General features: G+C 38.5%; 1 protein-coding gene across 1 annotated transcript in view; it reads right to left on the bottom strand.

The window, feature by feature from the left end:
- The window catches only part of cubn (cubilin (intrinsic factor-cobalamin receptor)), a 125,323-nt gene that overhangs the window by 90,386 nt on the left and 7,278 nt on the right, over window positions 1-27,659 (bottom strand). The window contains exons 3-16 of the mRNA XM_062441464.1: window positions 25,525-25,620; window positions 25,340-25,378; window positions 25,144-25,245; window positions 24,401-24,504; window positions 22,802-22,928; window positions 22,459-22,627; window positions 22,048-22,179; window positions 21,231-21,326; window positions 16,669-16,793; window positions 15,793-15,985; window positions 14,280-14,398; window positions 12,300-12,534; window positions 11,064-11,245; window positions 9,860-10,022 (exon numbers count right to left, since the gene is read on the bottom strand). Coding sequence (XP_062297448.1) covers window positions 9,860-10,022; window positions 11,064-11,245; window positions 12,300-12,534; window positions 14,280-14,398; window positions 15,793-15,985; window positions 16,669-16,793; window positions 21,231-21,326; window positions 22,048-22,179; window positions 22,459-22,627; window positions 22,802-22,928; window positions 24,401-24,504; window positions 25,144-25,245; window positions 25,340-25,378; window positions 25,525-25,620 — 1,882 coding nt within the window. The remainder of the gene's footprint in view (window positions 1-9,859; window positions 10,023-11,063; window positions 11,246-12,299; window positions 12,535-14,279; window positions 14,399-15,792; window positions 15,986-16,668; window positions 16,794-21,230; window positions 21,327-22,047; window positions 22,180-22,458; window positions 22,628-22,801; window positions 22,929-24,400; window positions 24,505-25,143; window positions 25,246-25,339; window positions 25,379-25,524; window positions 25,621-27,659) is intronic.

The raw sequence follows: 27,659 nt of genomic DNA on the forward strand, positions 1-27,659 counted from the left end.
ATGACTTTTGGGTTTGCAATGAAGGTTCTATAGATGATGTTGGAATGACCTGGGATGCTTTTAAGGCTTACTTAAGGGGTCGTCTTATTCAGTACAGCTCATCAATTAAAAAAGGTCAGAGAGATAGATTGTTGAAATTAGAACAGGACATTAAGGTACTTGAAAGACAACACACACTGCATCCTGAAAGGGAAATATGGAACAAATTAATTAAGCTTAAATTTGAGCTGAACAGCATTTTGCAGAAGAAAGTTGAATATGCAATGTTCTGTCTGAATCAGAAATATTTTGAAAAGGGTGAGAGAACTGGCAAAATGCTTGCACATAGGGTTAGGCAGATACAATCTAGTAATTTGATTCCCACTATATTTGATAATAATAATAAGCTGACCACCAATAAAAAGGAAATTAATGATGTTTTTACTAAATTCTATCAAGAGCTATACAGTGCTGTGAAAAAGTATTTGCCCCCTACCAAATTTCTTCTGTTTTTGCTTTTTTGTCACACTTACATGTTTCAGATCATCAAAGAAACTTTAATTTAAGAAAAAAGACAATGAGAGTGAACATAAAATGCAGCTTTTAAATGATCATTCCACTTATTTAAAGTAAATAATTATTCAAAACCTATATCACCAATGTGAAAAAGTAATTGCCCCCTTAACTTAATAACTGGTTGTGCCACCCTTTGCTGCAACAACTGCAATCAAGCGTTTGCGATAACTAGCAATGAGTCTTTCACATCGCTGTGGAGGAACTTTGGCCCATTCTTCTTTGCAGAACTGCTTTAATTCAGCCACATTGGAGGGTTTTCGAGCATGAACAGCCCGTTTAAGGTCATGCCACAGCATCTCAATTGGATTCAGGTCCGGACTTTGACTAGGCCACTCCAAAACCTTAATTTTGTTTTTTTTGAGCCAATCAGAGGTGGACTTGCTGGTGTGCTTCGGATCATTGTCCTGCTGCATAACCCAAGTGCGCTTGAGCTTCAAGTCACGAACTGATGGCCGGACATTCTCCTTCAAAATGTTTTGATAGAGAGCAGAATTCATGGTTCCGTCAATCACAGCAAGTCGTTCAGGCCCTGAAGCAGCAAAGCAGCCCCAGACCATCACACTACCACCACCATGTTTGACTGTTGGTATGATGTTCTTTGTATAAAATGCTGTGTTAGTTTTGCGCCAGATGTAACGGGACACACACCTTCCAAAAAGTTCCACTTTTGTCTCATCAGTCCACAGAATATTTTCCCAGAAGTCTTGGGGATCATCCAGGTGTTTTTTGGAAAATGTGAGACGAGCCTTTGTGTTCTTTTTGGTCAGCAGTGGTTTTCGCCTTGGAACTCTACCATGGATGCCATTTTTGCCCAGTCTCTTTCTTATGGTAGAATCATAAACACTGACCGTAACTGAGGCAAGTGAGGCCTGCAGTTCTTTAGATGTTGTTCTGGGTTCTTTTGTGACCTCCTGGATGAGTCGTCGATGCGCTCTTGGAGTAATTTTGGTAGGCCGGCCACTCCTGGGAAGGTTCGCCACTGTTCCATGTTTTCTCCATTTGTGGATAATGGCTCTCACAGTGGTTCACTGGAGTCCCAAAGCCTTAGAAATGGCTTTGTAACCCTTTCCAGACTGATAAATGTCAATTACTTTGTTTCTCATCTGTTCTTGGATTTCTTTAGATCGCGGCATGATGTGTGGCTTTTTGAAATCTTTTAGCCTACTTCATGTTGTCAGACAGGTTCTATTTAAGTGATTTCTTGATTGTACAGGTCTGGCAGTAATCAGGGCTGGGTGTGGCTAGTGAAATTGAACTCAGCTTTCCAAAAAATTGGGTTAATCACAGTTAATTCATGATTTGACAAGGGGGGGGGGGGGCAATTACTTTTTCACATAGGGCTAGGTTGATTTGGATAGTTTTTTCCCTTAATAAATGAAATCATCATTTAAAAACTGCATTTTGTTTTTACTTGGGTTGTCTTTGTCTGATATTAGAATTTGTTTGATGATCTGGAACATTTAAGTGTGCCAAATGTGCAAAAAAATAGGTAATCCGTAAGGGGGCAAATACTTTTTCACAGCACTGTATACCTCTAATGGGCCTGCCGAGGAACAGCGGATGTCAGATTTCTTTTCATCTATTAAAACTCCTAGTCTGACTGACGTTCAAAGAAATTTACTGGAGGGAGAGATCACGTTAGATGAAGTTAGGCAAGCAATTAAGAATCTTAGGTTAGGTAAGGCTCCTGGCAATGATGGGTTTCCATCAGATTTCTATAAGTCTTTTGTGGACGAGGTGGCCCCACGACTATTAGCAGTCTACCAAGATGCTTTACAGAAAGGTAGGTTGCCACCTAGTATGAGGTCAGCAGTGATTACGTTACTACATAAAAAAGGGAAAGACCCACAATATTGTGGAAATTATCGTCCAATTTCATTAATTAATGTAGATGAAAAAATTATTTCTAAGATACTTGCTGCTAGACTTGAGAAGGTGCTTCCCAGTTTGGTGCATAGGGACCAGGTTGGATTTGTTAAAAATAGATGCTCAGCTGACAACTTACGCAGGATATTGCATATTTTTTGAAAGAGCAGAAATAACTTACACCCTGTTGTTGCCTTCTCCCTAGATGCGGAGAAGGCTTTTGACAAAGTTGAGTATGCCTTCCTGGTTTATACATTGAAGAGGTTTGGCTTTGGTCCGTCCTTTATGCAGTGGTTGCAGTTAGTGTACACAGATCCAATGGCTACAGTTCTTACCAATGGGATAATGTCACCATCTTTTAATCTTATATTTAGTCGTGGCACTAGACAAGGTTCACCTTTATCACCTCTCATTTTTGCCCTATTTCTGGAACCTCTTGCAATTGCATTGCGTGAATGTAAATGCATCAAAGGAGTACATATGGGCCAGGAAGAATACAAACTTTTTTTGTATGCGGATGACATTCTTTTGATCTCAAGTAATCCAGATGTGGCAGTACCGGTCATCTCTTCAATTATTGATTCATTTTCTGCTATTTCTGGTTACACAATTAATTGGTCTAAATCGGAGGCCATGCCTCTTTCTAAAATATGTCCCCCAGCCATTAGAGAGTCATGGCAATTTAAGTGGATGCCTGAGGGTTTGACGTATTTAAGGATTAAACTGACAACTGGATTGGATAAAATAATGCAAGTAAATATTTCTCCAGTGATTCAAAATATTCGGTCTCTTCTGCAGAACTGGGTAAAAATGAATCTGTCCTTGTTAGGCAGAATTAATCTGGTTAAAATGATTATTTCTCCGAAGATCCAGTATATTCTGTATATGCTACCTCTAACATTTCCACATAACTTGTTTAAGCTTCATAATTCAGTTGTAGAGGGATATGTGTGGGCCGGCAAGAAGCCAGCTTTTAATCGGTCCAAAGTATATGCCGCCAAAGACAGTGGTGGTCTAGCATTGTCTAAGGTGGACTGGTATCATTATGCATTTTCTCTCTCCCAGTTACATAAGATAAATAATTCTCCTGGGCAGAGGCCATCATCGGTTAAAATCGAAGAGGAGCTTGTGGCTCCTACATCTTTAGAGGCCTTTCTCACTCAGATGGGAAGACCGGTACCCTTTAAAGATCCTGTTTTGGCTTTTGTACAGGAGACTTGGTTGAAATCTCACCAATTCATTAATACCAACCCTTATCTTCCCTCTAAAGCCTCCATTTGGTGGAATAAAAAGCTATTAATAGGTAAGAAACCGTTTTTGTGGGATACATGGGTCAGCTCTGGAATTAATCAGCTTGGGGATCTATTTGGTCAAAATGGTATGAAGTCATTCATTGAAATCAAGCAAGAATTTAATCTTAATCAAAGGGAGTTTTGGAAATTTTTGCAAATTAGACACTGTATCAAAGCTAGTTTGCACACTACCCTGGCCCCCCCTTCTATTATCCAGGAAATATTCCTAGTACCTGGCAATATTAGAAGTAGAGCGTCTAATTTTTATGGGATTATCAGAGAGGTGCGATCCCCCCATTTGGAGGGGCTGAGACTGTGCTGGGTGAAAGATTTGGGCATTCAGATTCCAGATGATGGCTGGAAGAAGCTGGTTGCTTCCTGGTATGCCTGTTCACGAGAAACACAGTCGCAGCTGATCCAATATAAACTACTCCACAGAAGTTATTGGACCCCGAGTAAACTTGCCAAACTGAAACTAGTGGACAGGGACACCTGTTGGAAATGTCAGAAAGAAGCCGGAACTTTAGTCCATATGCTATATGACTGTGGGAAAAATGATCACCTGTGGGATGGGATTATTACTCTTTTAAATGGTCTGTTTCAGATCTCTCTAAATCTCCAGCTTTATGTATTTTAGGTCTGGTACCAGATAACATTAATCTAACTAAGAGACATAGGCTATGGATAAGACTGGCAACCATAACAGGATGTAGGATAATTCTGAGGCATTGGAAGTCATCTGATTTTTGTTGTTTTAAGGAATGGATTGAACTAATGACTAAAATGGCTTTATATGAGCGGGTAACTTTCAGTGTCAAGGGGAGAGAGGATCTCTTCAATCAGGTCTGGGGTCCCCTTTTGAATTATTTAGAGGATATGTCTGCTTAGATAAATAACTGACACTGGTAGTATATTGTCTGTATATAGTCTGACTGGTATACTCAGAGATCTATGGTAATTTAAGTTTGAAGGCACTTTGTTCTTTTTTGTTTGTTTGTTTGTTTGTCTTTATTTTGTGTGTGTGTTGTTGTTGTTGTTTCTATGCCTTATTAAAAAAAAAAAAAGAGACAGCGAGCTGACTGTATGTTTGTAATTTTTACCTGATGTCTATGCTCTGTATGTTCTTCTGTCTGCCAAAAATATTAATAAAAAATAAAAAACGTGAACCTGTAAAACTGCGGTGTTGAATGCGATATGGTCAAACATTTGGGTGCACCTAACTTTTGTGCTGGTGCACCTAAGAAAAAAAGTTAGGCGCACCAGTGCAACCAGTAAAAAAAGTTAGTTTAGAGCCCTGCTTCAGCAACATAAATGTTTGTGTTCTAAGGCTAGCACAATAGCGTACAACAATATTGCATTTTGGACTTCAGATTTCAGACTGGACAAAGTGCATGTGTAAGTGTGTTTTCATACTGGAAGTGTATGTTACAAAGAAGCCTCCAGTGCTAACGCTGCTGTCAGTGCGTAGCTTGATGTAAAGCTGATTTCACTGTCTCTGGGTCCACACAGTGGTCATAAAATGATTTGCAAGAATCCACCGCTCACGAACCAAAACAACCAATCAGAGCACGGACGAGTGTCATATAGTTCGTTCATTAGTTCATTCAGTCGTGTTTCCGGTACAACGTTGTTTGACTCCAGCTAAATCAGATAATTTATTGTCTTCATTTTTTGTTCACTTGCAGCAAGGGCTACTAAATAAAGAAATAAAGATCCAATATGCTGACAAACATGTTTAAAAGCTTGGAAGAAATATTGTAACGGACTGGGCCACATTACTGTTATGTGTTATTTAAAAAGAGAGATTAAGCCCAGATACTTAAGTCAGTCTGTTCATATCTCACCTGTCCGTCTCATTTAGTCAGTCACTCCATTCATTAATCTCAGTCAGTCTCGTTCAGTCAGTCACTTGCTTTCAAGATGCATTCACAGACACTCAGGAAGCTAGCACTTAGCACTTGGCTAAACATTCGCTAGCACTCGGAACAGAACAGTATCTTTCCTGAGTGTCTGTGAACGCATCTTGAGAGCTCTGGCCTACCTAGCTCCATTATGTAAAAAAACAAACAAACTACAACTAGAACATTTTACCATATTACTCTAATCCCAATCTCACTTCACTGGCTCCAAAATCTGTCCAGAACTGACTCGAAGGTGCTTCTCTTAGTTTATAAATCATTAGATATCTTTCTGACCTCATCAACCCTTACCTTCCCCCTCGTAGCAATTTGAATATTCTTAATAAGCACTCGTTATAAGGGGGCACTACTTCCTATTCTTAGGAAGAAATTAATTAGGATAATAACTATTACAAAATCAGTCTTAACTTAGAAGTTGTGATTGTGTGGTTCAATAGGTCCTTTCATATCACTTCAGAGGAATACCCTTTGGATTTCAGAAGAAGAGGAGGGGGTTATTTTCTACATGAATGTATGCAGAGCTCAGTCCATAGTGTCGAAGGTTAGTTTAGTCTGCCATAAGTCCTGTGTCCGATGAAGATATGGTAATTCCAGGATCTGTCCTATGTTTCTTTTTATGTATGTCCTGTCCATTCTGACTCCTTCGTGGAATGTTAATGGTTTTCTTGTTTATTCATAAAAAGAGGCTATGTCAGTCCCCTGACATAGCTAAATACTTATTCAGCTCTAGAATAGCTAGACTGACTCGCAAAAATCTGCATTCATGACATGATAGCATGACACATGATTTGCTACTTGCAAATGGTCTTCTGTGTATTGGATCCTCATTAATTTTTAAAAATGTATTATGTTTTTTAAATTTTTTGTTTTATTTTGTTTTCTTTCCCTCATTGGTCCCTCCTGGATTTTTTAAGAAAAAGCTTTTAATAAAATAAACTTTTAATTTCACATACCTAACCAATGGACTAACATCACAATATTTTACTGTATTCTATTACTGAAAAGTGGTAGGCAAAGGCTGCTCCTTCTCCCCATCTTTATTCGCCATCTTCGTGATTGATTGATTGATTGATCTTTATTTTCAGCAGCTATCTGTATGTCTATATGAGCTGTGGCAATAATTTTGAAAAATAAAAGCTCGCAGCAACATATTGAAAACAAAAAGAACTATTAACTAGTTCATTTTTGGAACTGTGAACTTAATTCAAAATGTTGAATTATGAACTATGAACAGAACTAGTTCATTTAAAAATGTGTGAACTGAACTTTGAACTAGTTCATGTAGAAAGTGAACTTTCCCAACACTGGTTCTTGCTGTCCTAAACACTTCATTCTATGCATTGTCTCTGAGTACTGCCTGTTAGCACCTATGTCCTATCAGACTCCATCTTAGCTTTGTGGCAATTACATTGTTCCCTCCTGATTAGATCCCTGCTTGTGTTGTATCAACTCTCAGATGTACGTCCCCTTGTCAATAGACCTCCATTATCTATACCATGGCTGCCATTCTTTCCATCGTGCAAAGATAATTACAGTCTCATGAACTTTTCAACCACAAACATGAGACTGAGGGCATTCAAACGACCATCTATTTATTTGTTGAATTTAAATGCGCCATATTGGGATAGGTATAGTTATTGGGATATAAAATCACTACGGGTGTGACGATACACTCAGCTCAAGAGACGAGACGAGACATGATATTGGGTTCACGGGATCGAGACGAGACAAGATTTTAACACTATTTTTAAGAAAACTTCAATGATGAAATATATGACATACTATCGGCGCGTTTTAATCGCACGAGAGCTCATCACACCCCTAAAAATTACCTTTATCCACATATGAGATTTTGGTCTTATTGCCTAGCCCTATTCTTGAGTGGTCAAAAATGGTTTTATTTGGTTTATTTCAGATTTATGACTAGACAAACTTGACACTGTGTAGCAGGACATGCTGTGTAAGTTATGGCTCAGAACACCATTTGGCGAACAGCACATCTGAACTGGGTGCAATAAACTTGATCAGGAACGGATAGAAGCAGACAGGCCCTAAACAACAGAACTGTTAACATCCACCGAATAAAAGGAAGGACAGGAGGCAGATGAAATTGAAACAAACCAGACCCACCGGCACTAAATGAGTCCTCCGAGAATAACTTCTTTCATACAACATACCAAAGATATATAAAAGGCATGTATTAACCTTACAACCCCACAGACACAGATAAATCTTCCTCTTCCTCTGGACCCCAAATGGCAGAAGATCCAAGTAACTGCCATAAATTCCGACACATCGACACACCCCCTACTCCCTTTCCCCTCAGTCTTGACCCCTCGGTCATTCCAGGGTGTAAGGGCTGATATGGTAGTATTTAACTGGTAATATTATAAAGTGTGTACCATGGTGAATAGTTATCTTATCCCAGTCTTACCACTCTCAAGCCTCAGGAGATGAAAAAAACTCATTATCAGGTCTACAATACGTTTATGACACGTAAACAGATAAACTGATATTGAATACATTGTTTTATATACAGTAAGCAAATACATTGCATGAAGGCACACATTTCGTGGACTTAATTTAAAGAGATGTTACATTGATGTTATTTTTACAATGTTTAGTGATAATTATCCAACTACAGTAGTAGAATAGCGATTCTTTTTGGTTTAATCATATTAATCACTTACATGATGCGATTTACTGAATGAAGCTGACGCAATATCAATGCCCAAATAATGCATTCTGTGTTCTGTGTCTCTGTATTACAGTATACAATTTATAGTCATGATTAAATTCCCCGAATGAAACCATGATGATGAATGTAACATTGCAGTAAAACTAGCAATTAAATCAATAATTTAGAAATTAGATCCTCACTAGAGAGAGAAAAGAAAAAAGGTAAACCTGATTGGCTGGGACACGTCACCACGTCCAGTCTACAGACCTCGCCCCAGGAAACAAAAAAAGCAGGTACACTACGGCTCCATGTTGCTGCTGCTACTTTTTTCTGAAGACCTCTTCTTTTTAGCTTTTCCTTTTATGTTTGGTCTTTTTTCCTTATTTTTAAAGCTACTCTTACCTTTCTTGCATTTTACACAGCACTTTGAAAAAACTTGAACTGCAACAACCCCTCCTCCCTCCTATGTTCCACCCCCGCACTCCCTTCCCCTCCACGAACCCGCACTACTGTACATATATATATAATTTTCTTTTTCCCCGTGGGAGCGGCTGGAGGTGGAAGCCCTGGCCCGCTTTTGTCGGTCATTGTCAGTCTCTACTGTCTGTTTACGGCTATCTCCGTGGATCATGGATGTATTATAATGCCGTGGATCCACAACAGACTCTCTTCCGGGTGGGGTTGTTTGCGTGATTACGTAATGCGGAAGGGGAAAACAGGGAGGTCGCTCGGCTAATCATATCATTCGGACCGAATGATATGATTGGTCAGAGTTTTCACAGAATATTATGAGAATGGAATAATGATGAGTTTCTATGCCTGGTGGATCTCTCTAACATTTTAGAGTGCCTTTACCTTATTAATAGCATTTTAACCTAAACATAAAAAATGTGTAAAAATGTAACAAAGGTAAGGGTAGCTTTAATATTTTGTGTGCCACTCTTTGCTCTTACTGCTCCATGAACACACAGAAGTCAATCAGAAGAGCCTGAAGTCCTGCAAATAAGTTTATTTTTGATATCTTATTCAGCCTATTTTTGACTTTAGTCGAAATTTTTGACGTGTGGCCAAAGCAGCTTTTTCGAAAGATTATCCGGCAGTGAGTAAAGTAACTAGACCATATCCTCACTCGTCATCAACCTGGAGAGCCACTGTTAGTCAATAAATGTCTTAAAATTTTACCCAGTTGTTGTCGGTGTATTCTTTTTGAAGTGGTACGAAGATCCATTGAGCCGAGAACCACTGCTTCTAAACTGAGACTTATTCAGTGATAATTATTATCATAGTTATTAATCTCTTCCTAATGTAGTAAGTAGTTCCCCTTTTCTAAAGAGGGCTTATTAAAAACATCTTAATTGCTACAACTGTGCTGAGAGGTATTTCAAATTAATCTTCAGGTTCCCAGCTTTCAGATGTATACCACTCCTAAATGGCATATATTGTTTTTCTGCAATCTCCGCCCAAAGATCCCCCGTCCCCGACTAAAAGAGACAAAAATGGGTATATGGTGGGTCTCTAGGGGTGATATTGTGTATGCAGTGTCTTACTTGATGATGTTGTATATGTAATGTGGAAGCCTCGGTCCGAGATACTGAAGTCAGAGTGGAAGTGGATCCACGCAGCTGGACCAGTGGTCTGAAGGGGGGGAGGTGATGCAGTACTGCAGTACTTCCCAAGAACTGTGTCTTCAGGTAGAAGGCCATCACGGATCTACAACATTTGGAAAATAAACAGAAGAACAGGAAGCTTACTGAAACTTGCTTTGATGAGTAGTAAAGTACTTTAGTACTTTAAGTACTTTAGTACTTTAAGTACTTTAGTACTTTAAGTACTTTAGTACTTTACTTTAATACTTTAGTACTTTAAAGTGTATATCCTGGATTAGTGATTTCTGAACTTTTTTAGACCATGGCACCCCTTCAAAGTACATTTTGTACCATGGCATACTAAACCATCTAATGCCTACAAGCATTTACTGCATGTAAACAGGTACTTATAGGTTTTATATTTAATTATATTATGTTGTAGATTAGGTCTTATTATATCAATGTTAAGCTAAATAATATAGAATCATCCTCAATCACTAAATAAAGGCCAACATGTCCTGCACAGATTTACACTTTTTTTTAACTTGACATAAACAAAGAATAAGATCAAAGAAGCTAATATATTAAATATGTACTTCTTTTCTTCTCAATTCAAATATGCTTATATTTAAAGGTACAAAGGTTGTAGTCATTTGAATGGGACATGTGAACTGGCTGTTAATGTGGGGTGAAAACAAACTGCACGTGGTTTTTTACAGTGCTGAAAGACAAAATGAGGAAAACGCTATTAGACAATGAGGGTTATTGTTCTTCTACAAGCGTCCACTAAGCTGTTAGTCAGTAGTGTTCAGTCTCATTTGATTTTTGTTGATCAGCTCAGATTTATTCATCTCTTTGAACACTGAGTTGTTTCAGTATTTCTTTATACTCTGGTTACCATGTTAGATCTTTCCATCAATGCTTTCACGCTCAATTTTTTCTGACTGAAATGGGAATCTTGGGTACTTCTGCTATAAAAAGTAATTTAAAATATACACCCTGCTTGTATTAAATTATTATTATTATTATTATTCTTATTATTCTTATTAGTGTATTAAATTAATCTAGCTGTATAACTTGAATTATGTCTTTAGAACCAATGTGTCTATTTAATTCTGAATAATTTCTTTTTTCAATTAGCTAACTGTATGGCAGCATTTGTCACCTCTAGAAAATCATAGTTGCAGTCAGGGTGATGCTCCAGGCTGAGAGTCCCAAAGGCAAAGGTAATGAGCAAGCTGGGCTCCACTGTCACTCTCCAATAGCAGTCCCGGCTAGGTGGGTAGTTTCCAGGGTATCCAGGTGAGTTGATGTTGCCATAGGGTGTACTTAGTTCCCCTCCACACACTAAGATGAGAAAGAAATTTCAGAGGACTTGAACTGATAACACACTGTCATTTAGATAGTGTGTGTGTGTGTGTGTGTGTGTGTGTGGGGGGGGGGGGGGGGGGGGGGGGGGGGGGGTGTGTGTGTGTTGTACAATGGCATACTTACAGTACATAGAGCTTTTACAATTCATGTTCAATTCATAGTTTTGTATCTCGACCTCCAGTGACTCCAATGACAGTGTCGGTGTCGGACAATGACGGTGTGGTCTACAGGAGCATGTTAGTGTAATGCTTTTTAGACTAGAATGCTCGTGCAATGTCCCAGTGCCCTTGCAAGCCCATATCAACGTCCAAGAGTAGGTTACTTGCGTGCTTGTGTGCCTTCCAGTTCATAAGGATTATTCTTTTTGCAGAGAGGAAGCCCAGGTTCATTAGATAATGTACAGAGTTACATTTTATAAGCTCTGGTCTTTGTCGAAATGTTTCGAATATGAATACAGCAGCTCAAATTTGCTGCCCAGAACAGAGAATAACTCTTTCTGATTGTTAATTTGAATTCTCTTTTATGGAAACACTGATGATCCAGTAATCACCATGATTTATAGGTGGTGATTTTACTCGTCATCACAATAGTCCATACAATATACAGCTGCAGTTACATACTACAATTGTACCATATATGATATTATAAAGTAGAATTCAAAATGTGATATAGTTTTTTTACATCTTATATTTTTATTGTATCTTTAAAGTTTTAATTAGATTTGATTGTTATAAAAATAACATCCTAGGAATGAATATGTCAATGGACTGCACTTATGTGGTGCTTTTCTAGTTTTCTGACTACTCAAAGTGCTTTTACACTACAAGTCACATTCACCCACTGATGGCAGGGGCTGCCACACTGGGTGCCAACCTACTCATCAGCGGGAAACTAACATTAATACATTGCTTGCACAGCCATCAGGAGCAATTTGGGGTTAAGTATCTTGCCCAAGGACACTTCGACATGCACACTGGTGGGGGACAATGATCTCTCCCTAACCAAACCTAAATAGATTAAATGCCCTTACCTGGATCCTGAGACTGCCAAACAACTGTGAAACCACCGCTGCTGATGGAGTGGTCAGAGCGAAACCAGAAATACAGAGAATTGTGGGAGCTGTAGAGTTCCTGTGGGTTATTTTGGCCACAGTATTTTCCAATCATGTAGGCAGAGGCACTGTCCCCATCATGAATCTGAAGGAAGTCAAAGTTGCAGTTGGTGCTGCTCTCCAGTTGAAAGAAAGGGAAAGTAATGTGCAGGATCTAAAGAAGAGAAAACATAGAATTTATCATCATTCTGTTCCATTTGAAATATATTGATATCGCCGATCGGTATCGACGTACATGTTTTCCGATATGCGCCGATATGAAATTTTTTTTAAAGAAATTATAATGCAGAAATTGATGATTGGGGTGATTTAGACATGGTGTCATTGCGTAATTTGTCCAGCAGAGCGCGCTTTGACTTCATACTTCACAATACTGTCCTTTAGCATGAGGGGCGGAGTTAGCATCAGAGCTCACGGTAGTTCAAAGTCCAACGGTGTCTACACAGTACGTTACCAACAAGTTTGTGGAATACCCATAGACTGTATATAAGAAATACCTACTGAGAAGTTAATAAACAATGACCCCGTTATTTCCCCTTTTCAGTATAATTAATATCACATTAAGCCAGTCCATGACTACTTGTCACTGATGCTTTTCACATGTTGGCTATGTAGCAGCTATAGTTTGTCAGTACAGTCAGTAATGTTAGCATCGGTTAGCATCAGATCAGCTTTCTGCAGCTCAGCAGACTGGTGGTGGACTGAATCTGTTCACTGTTGATTTCACGCAACGTCGTGACGAGCCTAATAAATGAGATCAGGCTAAAGCGGTTCCATAAAGGCCAAACTAATTCAAGACAGGCTCAAGTATTCAGACTAACTGCGTGTGCAGAAAGCCCATGACGTCGAACACAGATCAAACGGATTCACAATGACAAAATCCACCACAAAAGAGCCACAGAGCAGCAGCAGGCTGCAGCACACACTTCTGCTAGAGACATGAAGAATTTAAACATATGATCACAAAAAACAATACATAAAATCCAAGAGAAAGGCTGGCAGGAAATTTCTGATCAATTGAATGGGTCTGATCTGTCTCTGAAGGTGTGCTGTCGTTGCAGTGCCCTGCGTACTATGGCAGCTCTGTCATGTACAAGCTCCTCAATGAAGGGACACACCTTGACTAACAGAGAAACAGTGCATGGGTTGTGGTCATATGGACCTTAATCAATTAACAGAAGCATCAGCTAAACACGTCTTTTTAGACATCATTTTAAATGTACTAATCAGTAACCAATACCTTTAAAACAGCGCTTCCTACCAGGAAAATAGCAGTTAAAGACATATGGATTTAAACATTACATCTTGTGTCCAAATATGTTTGCATACATACACACATGTTAAGTTGACTGTGTACTCAAATTTTATGTATGTATGAATGTATATGATTATTAAGTCGACTATATGGAACAGGGCCCAGGCTTATTTCATTAGTCTGGCTCATTTTTCAGCAGATTCGGTTCCACAAAGCAAGCTCAGTTACCATGGCAACTTATGATGGCAAACCAACCCCTTTTCCTTGCTGCTGTTGCTAAGTACTGGCCTTGGGGGAATGTTGGATTTCCTTAAATTAAATTAAATTAAAGAATACAGTCCAGACATGAAAAGTGCCTTGAGATAACCTCTATTGGTCAAGATGCTTAGCCCCAGATTGCTTCCGATGGCTGTGCCAAAGGGTTATGAATGTGTGAGTGACTGTTAGATTCCTCCTGTTGAGCAGGTTGGCAGCCTGCCATCAGTGCTATGAATGTTTGTGAATGGGTGTATGTGACATGTAGTGTAAAAGAGCTTTCAGTGGTCAAAAGACCAGAAAAGAGCTAGCCTATATAAGCCTATCAAAATAGTGGGATTTTCCCTGTTACCTGTGGACTCTTTCACTTAAGAGAGACTAAAACGTACCTTGTTTGGATCAGTGCGGATGACCCAGGCACAGCTGACCTGGTGATCATATTCATCATGACCTGGGGTATTGGGATAACTGAAGGATCCTGCAGGACCAGTCAGGTAACCTCCACACTCTGGAACACATGTACACGGGTCAATGACGTGACGCCTAAATTTTCAGTCTAACTGCATTTTTTTCAGTTAGAAAAAGGTTTACATTTTTTCTGTTATTTAAAGTGACAAAATATCATGTGGTGCGACCAATAATACCAATAACTGTATTAAATTCAGAGTAAAATATCACTTTTAATATTAATCACTGATACAGTATGCTTAACTAATTGTATTTTTTAAATTTTTTCAATCATTTTTAAGCAATTTACAGGAAAAATAAGTCTTACATACATTTCAGAAGGCAACTGTGACATAATAGAACATAAATATGAGATTATTATTTACAAAAACTTAAAGGACATGCAAATAATTTGTTTCGAAAATTAATTTATTTTAAGATAGATCATGGTCGTACCACATGACTTTTTTAAGGTCAGTTCTAATTCATCGAGATGGAAAAACACATAAAACACCTAATTTACTATTTTCATATGTATTTATGTGTACTCAACATTCTTAATGTTTGAATTACTGCAATAGATATTCCCATATTTTTTTATTTTTAAATAAATCCTTATACGTCATTGACCCACACACATCATTGACCTCTGATACGTCAGTGAACTGGAAAAAATGTGTTTGTGAACACATGAAGTCCCTTTCCTACTTTTCCTATCTTTATTTAGTTACAATGTTTCAGTCAGTGGACAGCATTTTCCTATATCAAGATTACTTCTTTTACTTCGTCACAGCATCTTAGAAATCAAAGTTAAACTAACCTAAACTAGTACTGTAACGTAGTACTGGATTCCTCAACATGGGCCGAGGAAAACCTAATAGCATGTCTGTTGTGTAGGCAGTTAACATGTGGAACACACATGCTAGTATTAAAGGAGGTGCATATTGCCTGTAGCATGGGAGCCAGACTTTATTCTTTTAAAATAGAGATTTAAACTACAAAATAATACATAATTCCTTCAGAATTTACGACTGTCATGTCAGCGCACAAACTTCTCAGTGGCTTCTAAGCCCAAAATTGACCCAGAGGGGGAAAAAAATCCAATTATATAATCATAAGATTTATAAGTAGTCTTGTTTTGATCTGTTATGTTTGATTGTGAAAGGCGCTATATAAATTTAACTTATCATTATTATTATTATTATTATTATTATTATTATTATTATTATTATAAGAATAGATCATATAATGTTATCAATAGAATATACTCTCTGTTTGATTATGATAAAATATTTAACAATACAATAATGGCCTCAAAGTCAGTTATGAAGCCTATGTCTCAACTTCTTCCTCCCTGTGTCATTTCCTTCTACTCTCTTCATCTTTTTCTTGTAGTTTCACTAGCCCTTCTCAGCCCAACCGTCCTTACTCCTGCATATCTTCTTGTAACAATACCTTGCTGTGAAGTCTGGCAGAGTGGGCCAGTCCACTGTGCAGTGCAAGTGCATGTGAATCCATTAATGCCATCAGTACATGTTCCTCCATTCTGACAGGGGTTGCTCAAGCATTCATCGATATTCTGGTCACAGTTCACTCCTTCCCAGCCAGAGTTGCAATTACAGCTGTAGCCAGGAGCTGTGGTGGTTGCCTGTAATAGCAGTGGTGCACTAATCATTTAATCTGCATTTCAGACATGCAATTGTTGTTTTCTTTTCTTGATAATATCATTAACATAAAAATAAAGCAGGATTTATGAAGCATTCAAAGACTGAGTCAGACTACAACCACACTAATGGAAATATGTAATATGGCAGACATTAACGTCTGTATTTAATGTTTGTTAAGTCTACTGACTGTACATACTGTAAATATAATTACAGGTGGATGTCAATATGTGTGCTGTGTGACTGATGTATCCTGTGGACATAAAATAAGCCACAGTCAATTCCTTAAACAGCTGGGGACTGTAGTTTTAGCAAATGTTATTCAGGTAGGAAGAAATAGTGCCAAATAGAGAATAGACTCTAGAAATAGAGTCAAAATAAACTACAGTGCGTTTGATGCAACTCATTTTATGTCCAAGTTTTTTGGACAACAGCAAGGTCTACGGCACATAAGAATAAGGTATATCAGGCTTAGGATTCATACACAATACTCATTAGTAGATCAGTTCATTTATAGAAAAAAATTATAGAATGTTATCAGGAAAACCCTTTAAATTGTGATTGTAGATCAAGTTTGAGGCAACATTTAGTTATCTTTGTCATTATTGCCAATCAGCATCCCTGCATGTCTAGGCCAGCATACATACACACAGGCTCATAAACTTACCACACACTGTCCATTGACACAGGGGTTGCTGGTCTGACAGATGGTGCTGGTTTGGGAGCAACCAGTTGGGCCATAACCATTGCCTATGTAGCCTGGAGGGCAGGTACATACAGGAAGGCTGGAGCCTGGCGGGTTTGGTTTTAGTAAGAAAACACAGGATCATATCTCATATTACACATCTCATCCATGTATTGCACTTGTAAAAAAAAAACAACAAAGTTTTGGATATGCTATGCTGTATATTACATGTGGATAAATAACAATGAAGACTTATCTGTACACAAAGGAAAGAACACAAAAGAACAGAAGTGTTTGTTATTTTGGAGATTTGTAAGAAGTTTATCAGCCCTTTTATTGAGAGTTACTGTACAACAATTACTTGATCAGAGAGGGGTCTGATTAAAAAAAAAAAGAAGAAGACCCAGATCTGAGTGCCATTGTTGCATCCTGACTGATGCAAACGAACTGAAAGAAGGGGTCAAACGAACTACGGTTCGATAGAAACACACTAAATGCTGTTGGTGTGAAAACGCCCTAAGAAACACTCCTATGCACAGATTTGTTCTTTAATCATGCGTAGAGAGATTAACGACAACTTGACGCATTCACCAATTTTATCGTATTTAGGATGCCAACCACCTTGGGTACTAACCAGGGTTATTATAGTTTTGAAACTTTTTATTAGTTTTTATTTTTATTTGGTTTTTCAGATTTTTTTATATTTTTATTTAGTTTTATTCTTTGAGGTATTATGAGGAATGGTTTAATTTGCTGAAGCTGAAAAGATTGAAATAATGCCTGACACTGAGGTGGGCAACCGCTGTTTGCTGTGTTTGTGAAGGTCTTGATGTGTTGCAGCTGTCTGACTGTGAGCTCACGTTAGTGGTCTCCTCGTCCCTAAACTCTTAGAACTGTTTGTGTGCTTCTGAGGGCTTTGTAGGTGGACTTTCAAAATAGTGGGATTTTCCCTGTTACCTGTGGGATATGTTCCCATCACTCTTCATCACAACACTTTTACTTTGATCTACTACAGGGATGTAGTCTAAATATTCCCACTTCTTTCTTTCCGCTAGGCTGCCACCTTCTGGAACCAGCCCTTTAACTCAAAAAGTCAAATTTAAGGATATGCCCGACTGTAATCCGGAGGCCCCTCAATGTGGGTGGCGACAAAAGTTTATAACCATGGTAACTAAAATACATAGTTGGCATCGGCAATGACTTGTTATAAGGATCCCCGACTATTAAGACTTGTAGGCTTTATTAGATTAATGTTGTCATCAACTTTATAAATGTGATATAAAAACACTCTTGGTATCTTCATTTCATAAAGTTGAAAAAAATCTTCATTCGCAGGTCGCCAGTGTTGTCGCAATGAATTCTGGATAGTTAAAGTCAAACAATTGCATTGGTCCTCAGTCCTAATCTGTTTACACTACAGAGAGATAAACATGTCTTCTGTTCAGACTTTTGAGTTGGAACCTGAGCGCATGGTTAGTGAGGAGAACAACACAGAAGACATTACTGTAATTTTAAATCAAAGTGATGGAGGAGTGAAGAGGAGGAGAGGCTTTAGTTCAGGCTTTATAAGTGCTACTCCTACTGCTACAGTAATAATGTTATGTTGTAATAACTAATGTGTGGTAGCAAAAACAAGTGGTGTCCACTAATTAAATGCAGTCTGTCTGCACTGTAAAGATAAGTGAAAACAGATATTCACAAAGTTTGTGATCAGTGATAGTTTGTTTCTTCATTTAAAATAGATTTCGGGTTTAAAATTCAAGTAAGCGGATTTATTTTAGGGGTTAAGTGAAGACAGGTCCTTTTTGACCCTTAAAACAAGGGAAATATACAGAATGTTAAGACTGAACAAGTGAACAAGTGAAGCTGACTTGCCTTGACACACACATTGTTTCATGTTCATGTTAGAAAGCTGATTTTGGTGCCAAAAATTATCTTGTTTATTTTATTAATGAACTGGGTTAATTAATACAATAACAAGCAATAACGTGGCTTAATAACAATGTACATTATATACATGTATTATTAATACATTTGTATTGTCATTTACTCAATCACACAAGTACAGTGTGCTGTGAAATACTATCGCTGGCACTCCTTAAGTAGATTAGAAAATTGTCGCTAGCTACTGGAAAAACAATGATTTTCTAACTCTTCCGCACATCACCTTAAACCGGAAGTTTTATTTTGAAAGAGTATCATGTTGAGTCTACTTGACTGCAGATCGATTTGGGTGGCGTCAAATATTGATGTGGGTGGAGTCAAACGTTTGACGCCACCCACATTGAGGTCTCCGTCTGCAATCACGTTTTATTGCTTTGGAGAACTGCAGGTTAATTGTATGTGACTGGTACAACAGGACTGCACTACTCGTAAATGCTGTTCTTACCTAAGAGAAAATCCTAAATACAAGACAACTGGTGAATCTGTCCAGTTCTCGTTAATCTCTCATATGTACAGTGCCTTGCAAAAGTATTCATACCCCTTGAACTTTTCCACATTTTGTCACGTTACAACCACAAACCTAAATGTATTTTATTGGGATTTTATGTGATAGACCAACACAAAGTAGCGCATAATTGTGAAGTGGAAGGACAATGATACGTGGTGGTCAAGATTTTCTACAAATAAAAATCTGAAAAGTGTGACGTGCATATGTATTCAGCCCCTGAGTCAATACTTTGTCGAGCCACCTTTCGCTGCAGTTACAGCTGCAAGTCTTTTGGGGTATGTCTTTACCAGCTTTGCACATCTACAGTCTGCAATTTTTGCCCATTCTTCTTTGCAAAATAGCTCAAGTTCAGTCAGATTGGATGGAGAGTGTCTGTCAATCTTCAAGTCTTGCCACAGATTCTCAATAGGATTTAGGTCTGGACTTTGACTGGGCCATTCTAACACATGAATATGCTTTGATCTGAACCATTCTATTGTAGCTCTGGCGGTATGTTTAGGGTCGTTGTCCTGCTGGAAGGTGAACCTCTGTCCCAGTCTCAAGTCTTTTGCAGCCTCTAACAGGTTTTCCTCCAGGATTGGCCTGTATTTAGCTCCATCCATCTTCCCACCAACTTTGACCAGCTTCCCTGTCCCTGCTGAAGAAAAGCATCCCCACAGCATGATGCTGCCACCACCATGTTTCATGGTTGGGATGGTGTGTTCAGGTTGATGTGCAGTGTTAGGTTTCCGCCACACATAGCGTTTTGCATGTAGGCCAAAAAGTTCAATTTTGGTCTCATCTGACCAGAGCACCTTCTTCCACATGTTTGCCGTGTCCCCTACATGGCTTGTGGCAAACTGCAAACGGGACTTCTCCCACCTGAGCTGTGGATCTCTGCAGCTCCTCCAGAGTTACCATGGGCCTCTTGGCTGCTTCTCTGACTAATGCTCTCCTTGTCCAGCCTGTCAGTTTAGGTGGACGGCCATGTCTTGGTAGGTTTGTGGTTGTGCCATACGCTTTCCATTTTCGGATAATGGATTGAACAGTGCTCCGTGAGATGTTCAAAGCTTGGGAAATGTTTTTATAACCTAACCCTGCTTTAAACTTCTCCACAACTTTATCCCTGACCTGTCTGATGTGTTCCTTAGTCTTCATGATGCTGTTTGTTCACTAATGTTCTCTAACAAACCCCTTAGGCCTTCACAGAACAGCTGTATTAATACTGAGATTATAGTACACACAGGTGGACTCTATTTACTAATTAGGTGACTTCTGGAGGCAGTTGGTTGTACTGGATTTTATTTAGGGGTATCAGAGTAAAGGGGGCTGAATACATATGCACACCACACTTTTTAGATTTTTATTTGTAGAAAATCTTGACCACCACGTATCATTGTCCTTCCACTTCACAATTATGCGCTACTTTGTGTTGGTCTATCACATAAAATCCCAATAAAATGGGAGAGGTTTATGAATATGGACACAGCCAGGTTATGATGACAAATTCCTGTCACTGCTGCACTCAGTTCTTTTCATGGGGACTGTAGATTTTCCTGTGCTAATTAAATTGACATTTAACAGAGGGAAACCAGATGTGAAGTCATGACTTTAGCTCTCTATTATCCATCCTATTACCTGAAAAAAAGAGCCAAGTTTAAAGATGTGAGGCCATATTTCATCTCCTGACAAGAGAGTATTTTTACGTACCCAAAAAACTGGTGGGAGTTGTTACTTGTATACATAATTTTGGTTACTATAAGACCTGACGTGACCCATAATCACATGTAGGCTCAGAGCAAGCTGCTGCTGGACAGTTGCAGTTGATAACATTGCACACAAACAGGGGTACGTTAAGCACAGGTACATGACGACATGAGCATTTGAGAATATAAACATTAGTAAAAGTCGGTAAACTGTGATGCAGACTTAGAATTATATCACATGCTGACTTTATACATCACATTTTGACCTACTGTAGTTCTGCTTTCTGTTATGATGCAGAATAAAGTGAAGATGGGAGCTGCTATGTAAGTGTTAAATCGTTCTGTTGAGTGACAACGTTCAATACAGTAAGAAACATTAATACAATTGTGTATATATTTGTTATTACCTGGGCTGGAGGAGCAAGTAGCTAATGGGTAACAACCTCCATTGTTGGATGTGCAGATATTGGTCTGGGTACATGTTCTCCCATCTCCCTCATAACCTGCAGAAATAAGAGTTGTCGGTGGAGTCAGTCTGGGATTACATGAAGACACTGTGGTCGTGCTTTCTAGCCTTTTTTTAAACATATGTGTTACTGCTTCTGCTGAGGAAAACACAAAATATTATGCTGCCACTGTTGCTTAAAATGGTTTACACTGAGAAAACGGACAGGATGTTTTTACTGTGGCAAAGTTAGAGGATATGAAATGTGTTTATAGTGCAAGTTAGTGGAACTGCAGTTTTTTTCATTCTTCTTCTTTTCATTTCTTGATTAGGATGGGGCCACTGTAATTTTCATCTTTTGATGGATAAATGAATTGAACCTTATGAACCTTTGACTTCATGACCTTGTTGATGTTCATGACCTCCATGACTACTATTACTCATATCAACAATACCTCTAGCACTCAGGAGAAATGAAATCAAACAGGAGTTATGAATTCAACTATGTTTCTATGAATTCTGGGTGACAGCCAGACTTTTGTCATTGTCATTCGTAGTCTTGACAAGATGATTCTGTGGGAGATGACTCCTAGGTGTCAGGCTTCCTTATCAGGTCACATAGGTGACAAAGGTGACCAGCAACTTTCAAGGTATATGGTTTTGAGCTTTTTCACATATGTGTGATGGATATCCAGATATTACATGCCATCTGTGATGGTAATCCAGAGTTCATAGAACAGTTACTCATACATTCATAACTCATTCTTTTAACTCCATACCTGGAGGGCAGGTTCCACAGTGGAAAGAGCCCATGGTGTTCAGGCACTGCACAACTGGGGTAGTGGAGCAGCCGCCATTATTGGTCAAACATTCATCCACATCCTGACAACTGTAGCCATTGCCTTGCCAACCTGGGAAATAGTAGACATAGAACACATTTTCATTCATTCAGGGTATACAATAAGATAAATTCACATGGAAATATATACACAAACTGTGACAACTACAGTATTGTTTTTCTCAGTTTTGTGCATGCAAACACAAGTTACCACATATTTGCCACTTGCAATCCTTGCACAGTAAGAGATACCATCATCTGGACACGGTCCAGAGCAAGACCAATATTTATCTCGTCCATTCCACACTTATTTAAAATAATGCCTAGTATGAGTTGTGATATTGAAAGTTACCAGCTGGACAAGCTCCACAGTAGAAAGAACCCTGGGTATTGTAGCAAGGAACCACAGGATTGGTAGAACAAGGTTTGTTGGGTTGGTTGCACTCATTAACATCAGCCACACAGGCTGGGCTCCCAGCTGGCGCCTCCCAGCCACTCTCACAAATACACTGGTATTTAGGCTGGGAAAATGTAGATACAATGTGAAATGATTTTTTATCACATACATTAGATTGCTCTGAACAGATAGTAAAATCTACCTTCAGTGTTAATTCAATCTAATAGCATGGTTTGTCACAACCTCTCTGTAATACTGTGGATTCTGCTATATATTTTGAATGTGTTATACTAGTTACCTCTCCTTGTATAATCCTGTCTGCATCAATACATGTGCCGTGTACACACAGGTCCTGTCCTCCATTTCTGCAGTCATCATAACGCACAGTGCAGAGAGTCCCAGACCATTCTGGAGAACAGTTACACCTGCATACAAAGAGGAAGGTCATTAAGAGCATGTATATTTAAGCATTCGTTTTGTTTAGTTGATCTTCAGTGTTTCCCACAGACCAGGTAGCAATGTGTGCTGCAGGGTCGTATGGAGACCTTTTGAGGGGCAGGGGCTCTGACCAGGGGGAGGCGGCGTTGCCGTTGTAGCAGTGGTGCTGTGTGTCGGTAACTTAGCAAAACTAGGGCGGTCCCCGGAAGAAAAATTTGAAAAATAATATGGTTGCAACTAACGATTATTTTTTATAATCGATTAATCAGTCGATTATTTTTTCGATTAATCGATGAATCAGATAAAAACATATTTTTTTAATTTAAATTTTTTCCACCCCTTCATTCAAAAACAAAACATTATTTCAAATTGACATTGCAAAAAAGGGCTCAAACAACATGTTGCTGCTTGGACATCCCTGAGTTGTTATAGTAATATTAAATTAGAAATTATAATTTAAACAAAACAACTAAATGTTAATGTCTGATAGCTTTAACAAAATAACATACACATGTATGCTACACAGTTAATTGTGTCTTCTACGGTGCTAATGCGCACTTCTGCCTCATCCATGCGCACCGAGAAGTCCTGCACCTCTCTCTTAACATCTTCGATCCGGTGTCCACCTCGTCCACACGTGGGACGGGGCTAGCATTACACTCTGAGTTAGCTAGGCTGATAGCATCTGAGACGTCGTCTTCTTCACTCTGAGAAAAGTGTGCTATAGCTTTGTTCTTCCTCGGCATATTGTCGCGGGTATGCAATATTAAGTCACCACGAATGAAAGTTATCACTGTTTATGCAGTTAAAGGAAAGTTTACAGGATTTTACTGGAATATCGGCAGAAGCTGACAAAAAGACATGTGCTCAGTTATGCGCTATAACCACGCCCCTCTAAGCATTCCTTAGTTATATAGTTATTAGCAATGCACTTGGCATTTTGGATTTTGGGTGAAGTTGGATCAAGGGGCTTTTGAAAACAGGTGAAACACATAATCTGGTACTCATATTTTCATTGTGGACATTTTTCTTTACATTTCCCTTGAACTCTTTTTCTTTGTTCAGCTCCTACTTGAAATGTCTCTTTAATTATAGAATTGGTATAGCTAGGAACTATAAAGCAACTTGTATACACTGAAGTTCTTTGGTAAAATGCTGAAACAAAATAAAATTCTGTAGCATATAACAACTAACTTATTTTGCCAGTATAAAAATAATGTGAACTGTACAAAGCTAAACAGAATATGAAAATGTAATTTGTATCACTAAAGCAGTATCCAAGTACTCGGAAAATTAAAACATTAAATTTACAATTTTAAAACAGTACAGCATTGGGAAGCATAAAATTACCGTACTGAAATTCTTAAAATCAATAATCTAAATATTGTATGTAATCTATACATACATCACTCTGCACAGTGAAGCACATTGTTATTTGGAGGGCAACTTAAACACCTACGTGAATGATCCAGGGGTGTTGACACAGGTTGCTCCATTCTGACAACCCTGAAATGTCCCTGAATACACCTGACATTCATTCACATCTGTTGCACAATTAGGACCCTGAAACAAAAAATATAATAATACAATACAGTAACACACACACACACACACACACAAATTGAGATTTGTCTGTATGTAATATGGTTTTGTGGCAATATGCCACTAAAGCTTAATGTCAACCAGATTAGTAAAGTTGGTCCTTAAGGTTGGTCCATTGATTGTATACCTACAGATATGGAGGTCATGGAAGCTCCCTAGAAGTGGCCTATAATAAGTATGCTCTTTATGATTGATTGCTTTTTTTTATAAGTATTCTTAAATAAATATTTTCGAGTACCTGCAAATATTTCTCATTGTATATAAAAAAAGGTATTGAAAAACAGTGTGATCATCCAGATGCAGCTGGCTGGGATTCCATCTAGGATCCACACGGGTGGAAATTAGAACATGCATACAGTTGGTTTCATCTTAACATTTAAAAAAAATGCTTTTTAGTTGGTATCGTGCCTACATTAGTCTATTAGATAGGAATTTAATCAAACACATCAACTTGAAGCCAATTGTATTCAAGCACAGGAGTAGTAGTCTGGGGCTTACTTCAATTTAGCTTCCGTGACATCTACTGTGTAGGCTTTACTTGACAGGTATTTGAGTTTTTAAGTCATACTCGTATCTGTAAAGTAAAAATATGGAACTCACAGCCCAGTTGTTTGGACACACACAGTGATAGGAGTTCAGTAGGTTCAAACATGTTCCTCCATTCTGACAGGGATTACTGCTGCAAGACACCTTCTGAACTGTCTGGAATAGAAAAGAGGAAAGGAAAGTTAATGAGAGAAATGTCCTGTGCATGAAACCATCTCATGCCATTGCAAAATTTTTTGAAATATCTTACCAATTCCAGTTCAGTTACTTTATTCTCAAGTGTTGACACCTGAAAACATGGAAAACATATTTTATGGCATTGGCTATGTGTAGTGCATTCACAATATTAAGAAAATTACATTTAAACAAATGAAGAGTGAAGAGTTAACACACAAGTTTGTTTTGTCCACCTGGAGCTAGCTTTTAATATCCTACCCTGGTATCCAGCTGATTCAGTTTGTTGCTGACTTCAGGGGGAACTGCACCTCCGTGAGACTTAATGTCATTAATGTCATCTTTGTTGGTTTTGATCTGAAATCACACAGTTTATGTCTAATTGTTAAAGACAAATAACATGCAGCAGTGGAGAGGAAGACGAATAAGCATGTTCTAATTGACCACAGGAAGGAAGAATAGTAAATAGGCCTGAGCAGACAGTCATACTGAGCCTGATAGCAGCCTGCTACATTAATCAGTCGTCATTCGTACAGCACTTCTCATACATAGTAATGTAACACAAAATGCTTTACATGGTGCAAAACAAAACAAGAAATAAATCATGACTCAATAAAAAAAGGAACTGAGGAAACGCTATCATAACTCATGAATCTACAATGAGGTAACACCAAAGGCAGGACAAAAATATAAACATTTGAGAATACCCAAATAAAATCAAATATAATAAATAAATAATAAAATAAAGTCATTATAAAATAAAGTGAGTAAAACAAAAAATTTGGGGTGGGGAATTTAAAGGAAAATAAAATAATAAAATAACTATGAGTAAATGTGATGAAATAAAACCAGACATAAAAGGTGTGTTATGAGGAGGAAAACTATCAGTAAATAAAAATAGAACAATAATATAAAATAATATCGAATTAATGAAGTAAACTGTCTGGACATACATTTGAGCTAGGAGCAAATCACCAAGAAGCTGCACAGGTCAGTTAATTTGATCATGTTCTCACTCAGATAACCGCTCATCATCGCGTGGCGCTTCTCGTTTTGTTGCGCGACGAATTCGCGTTCATCGCGTTTGGTCTGAACGCCCCGTAACAGCTGAGATGACCGGCTGGCTTTTCACATGTCTGAAAACGTCGCAGCAGATTTACAAACAGATGTAATTTTGATAAACTGACCACATATTGGGAATTTACATAGTTACTTTCTCGCCTGAAAAAATATAAAATCTTAATAAAATTACTTATTAACAGTCCCACTGTGACGTTAAAGTTCATCCGGAAGTAGGCGTGGTTTAATTTAAACTGGGCTGGGGGAAACATCAATAAGCACACTCCCACCTACTGGATACATGTAAAACAGGCACTCCTTTTGAATGCAAATCTTTTTGGCACACTCATCCGCGAGAATCATGCCAAAAATCACGTGAGAAGGATGACGCAATTGAGCTCGCAAATGGGAACAGTGTTGCCAACCTGGCGACTTTCTCGCTAAATCTGGCGACTTTCCAAACCGTCTTAGCGACTTTTTTTCTCAAAAGCGACTAGCGACAAATCTAGCGACTTTTTCTGGTGTTATTGGAGACTTTTCTGGTGTTTTGGAGACTCTGAAGTGAAAGGACGTATAGCACTGCAGTTACTGTCCTCAACGAGCTGCGGGTGCTGCCGTGAGACCCTCCCCCGTCCCAAAGCACTCACAGGCAGTAAGGTTCACAGTAGCCAGCTGCAGTCAGAGCAGAGAGGAGACCCACACCACTCCGCATCCAGACTGCAAATGAATTGCGCAATTCCACCCTGCCTTTTGATTAAATGTAATATTCTGACATTTAACAATACAGAACAAAATTGATTTAAATTTAAAAAAACAAACCAATACTCAACATAAGAATATAAATTTGTAGTTCTAAACATATTTAGGTTTTTTTGATGTTATTCCTCTCTCCTACAGCGTCCATTATAATTACACGCAAATCGAAAATTATGCAAATTAGGTGATGACGTCATTTAGCGACTTCTAGCGACTTTTAGGACAGCCAATAGCTACTTTCCTTACTGAGGAGTTGGCAACACTTAATGGGAAGGTTCAAATGCAAATCATTGAGTGCAAGTTTGCAGATCAGAAGTTACAAGTACAAACTCGGAGATGCGCTTTCACAAGTTGTGAATTACACTTGCAAATGTTTTTTTGCAGTTTTGTGGATCAGAAGTTGCAAGTGCAAACTCTGAGATGCGTTTTCACGAGAATTACACATTTTACAAGTGCAAACTGTGGTCTGCTCTCCTTTGGATTTATGGCACTATAATTCCTTCATAAGTGAAGTGCCACTACAGACAAAACACACATTTTTGGAGCAAACGTACTCACTCAAATCCAAACAGAGGGCACAG

The sequence above is a fragment of the Scomber scombrus genome, chromosome 20, assembly GCF_963691925.1.
Source record: "Scomber scombrus chromosome 20, fScoSco1.1, whole genome shotgun sequence".
Lineage (NCBI taxonomy): Eukaryota > Metazoa > Chordata > Actinopteri > Scombriformes > Scombridae > Scomber > Scomber scombrus.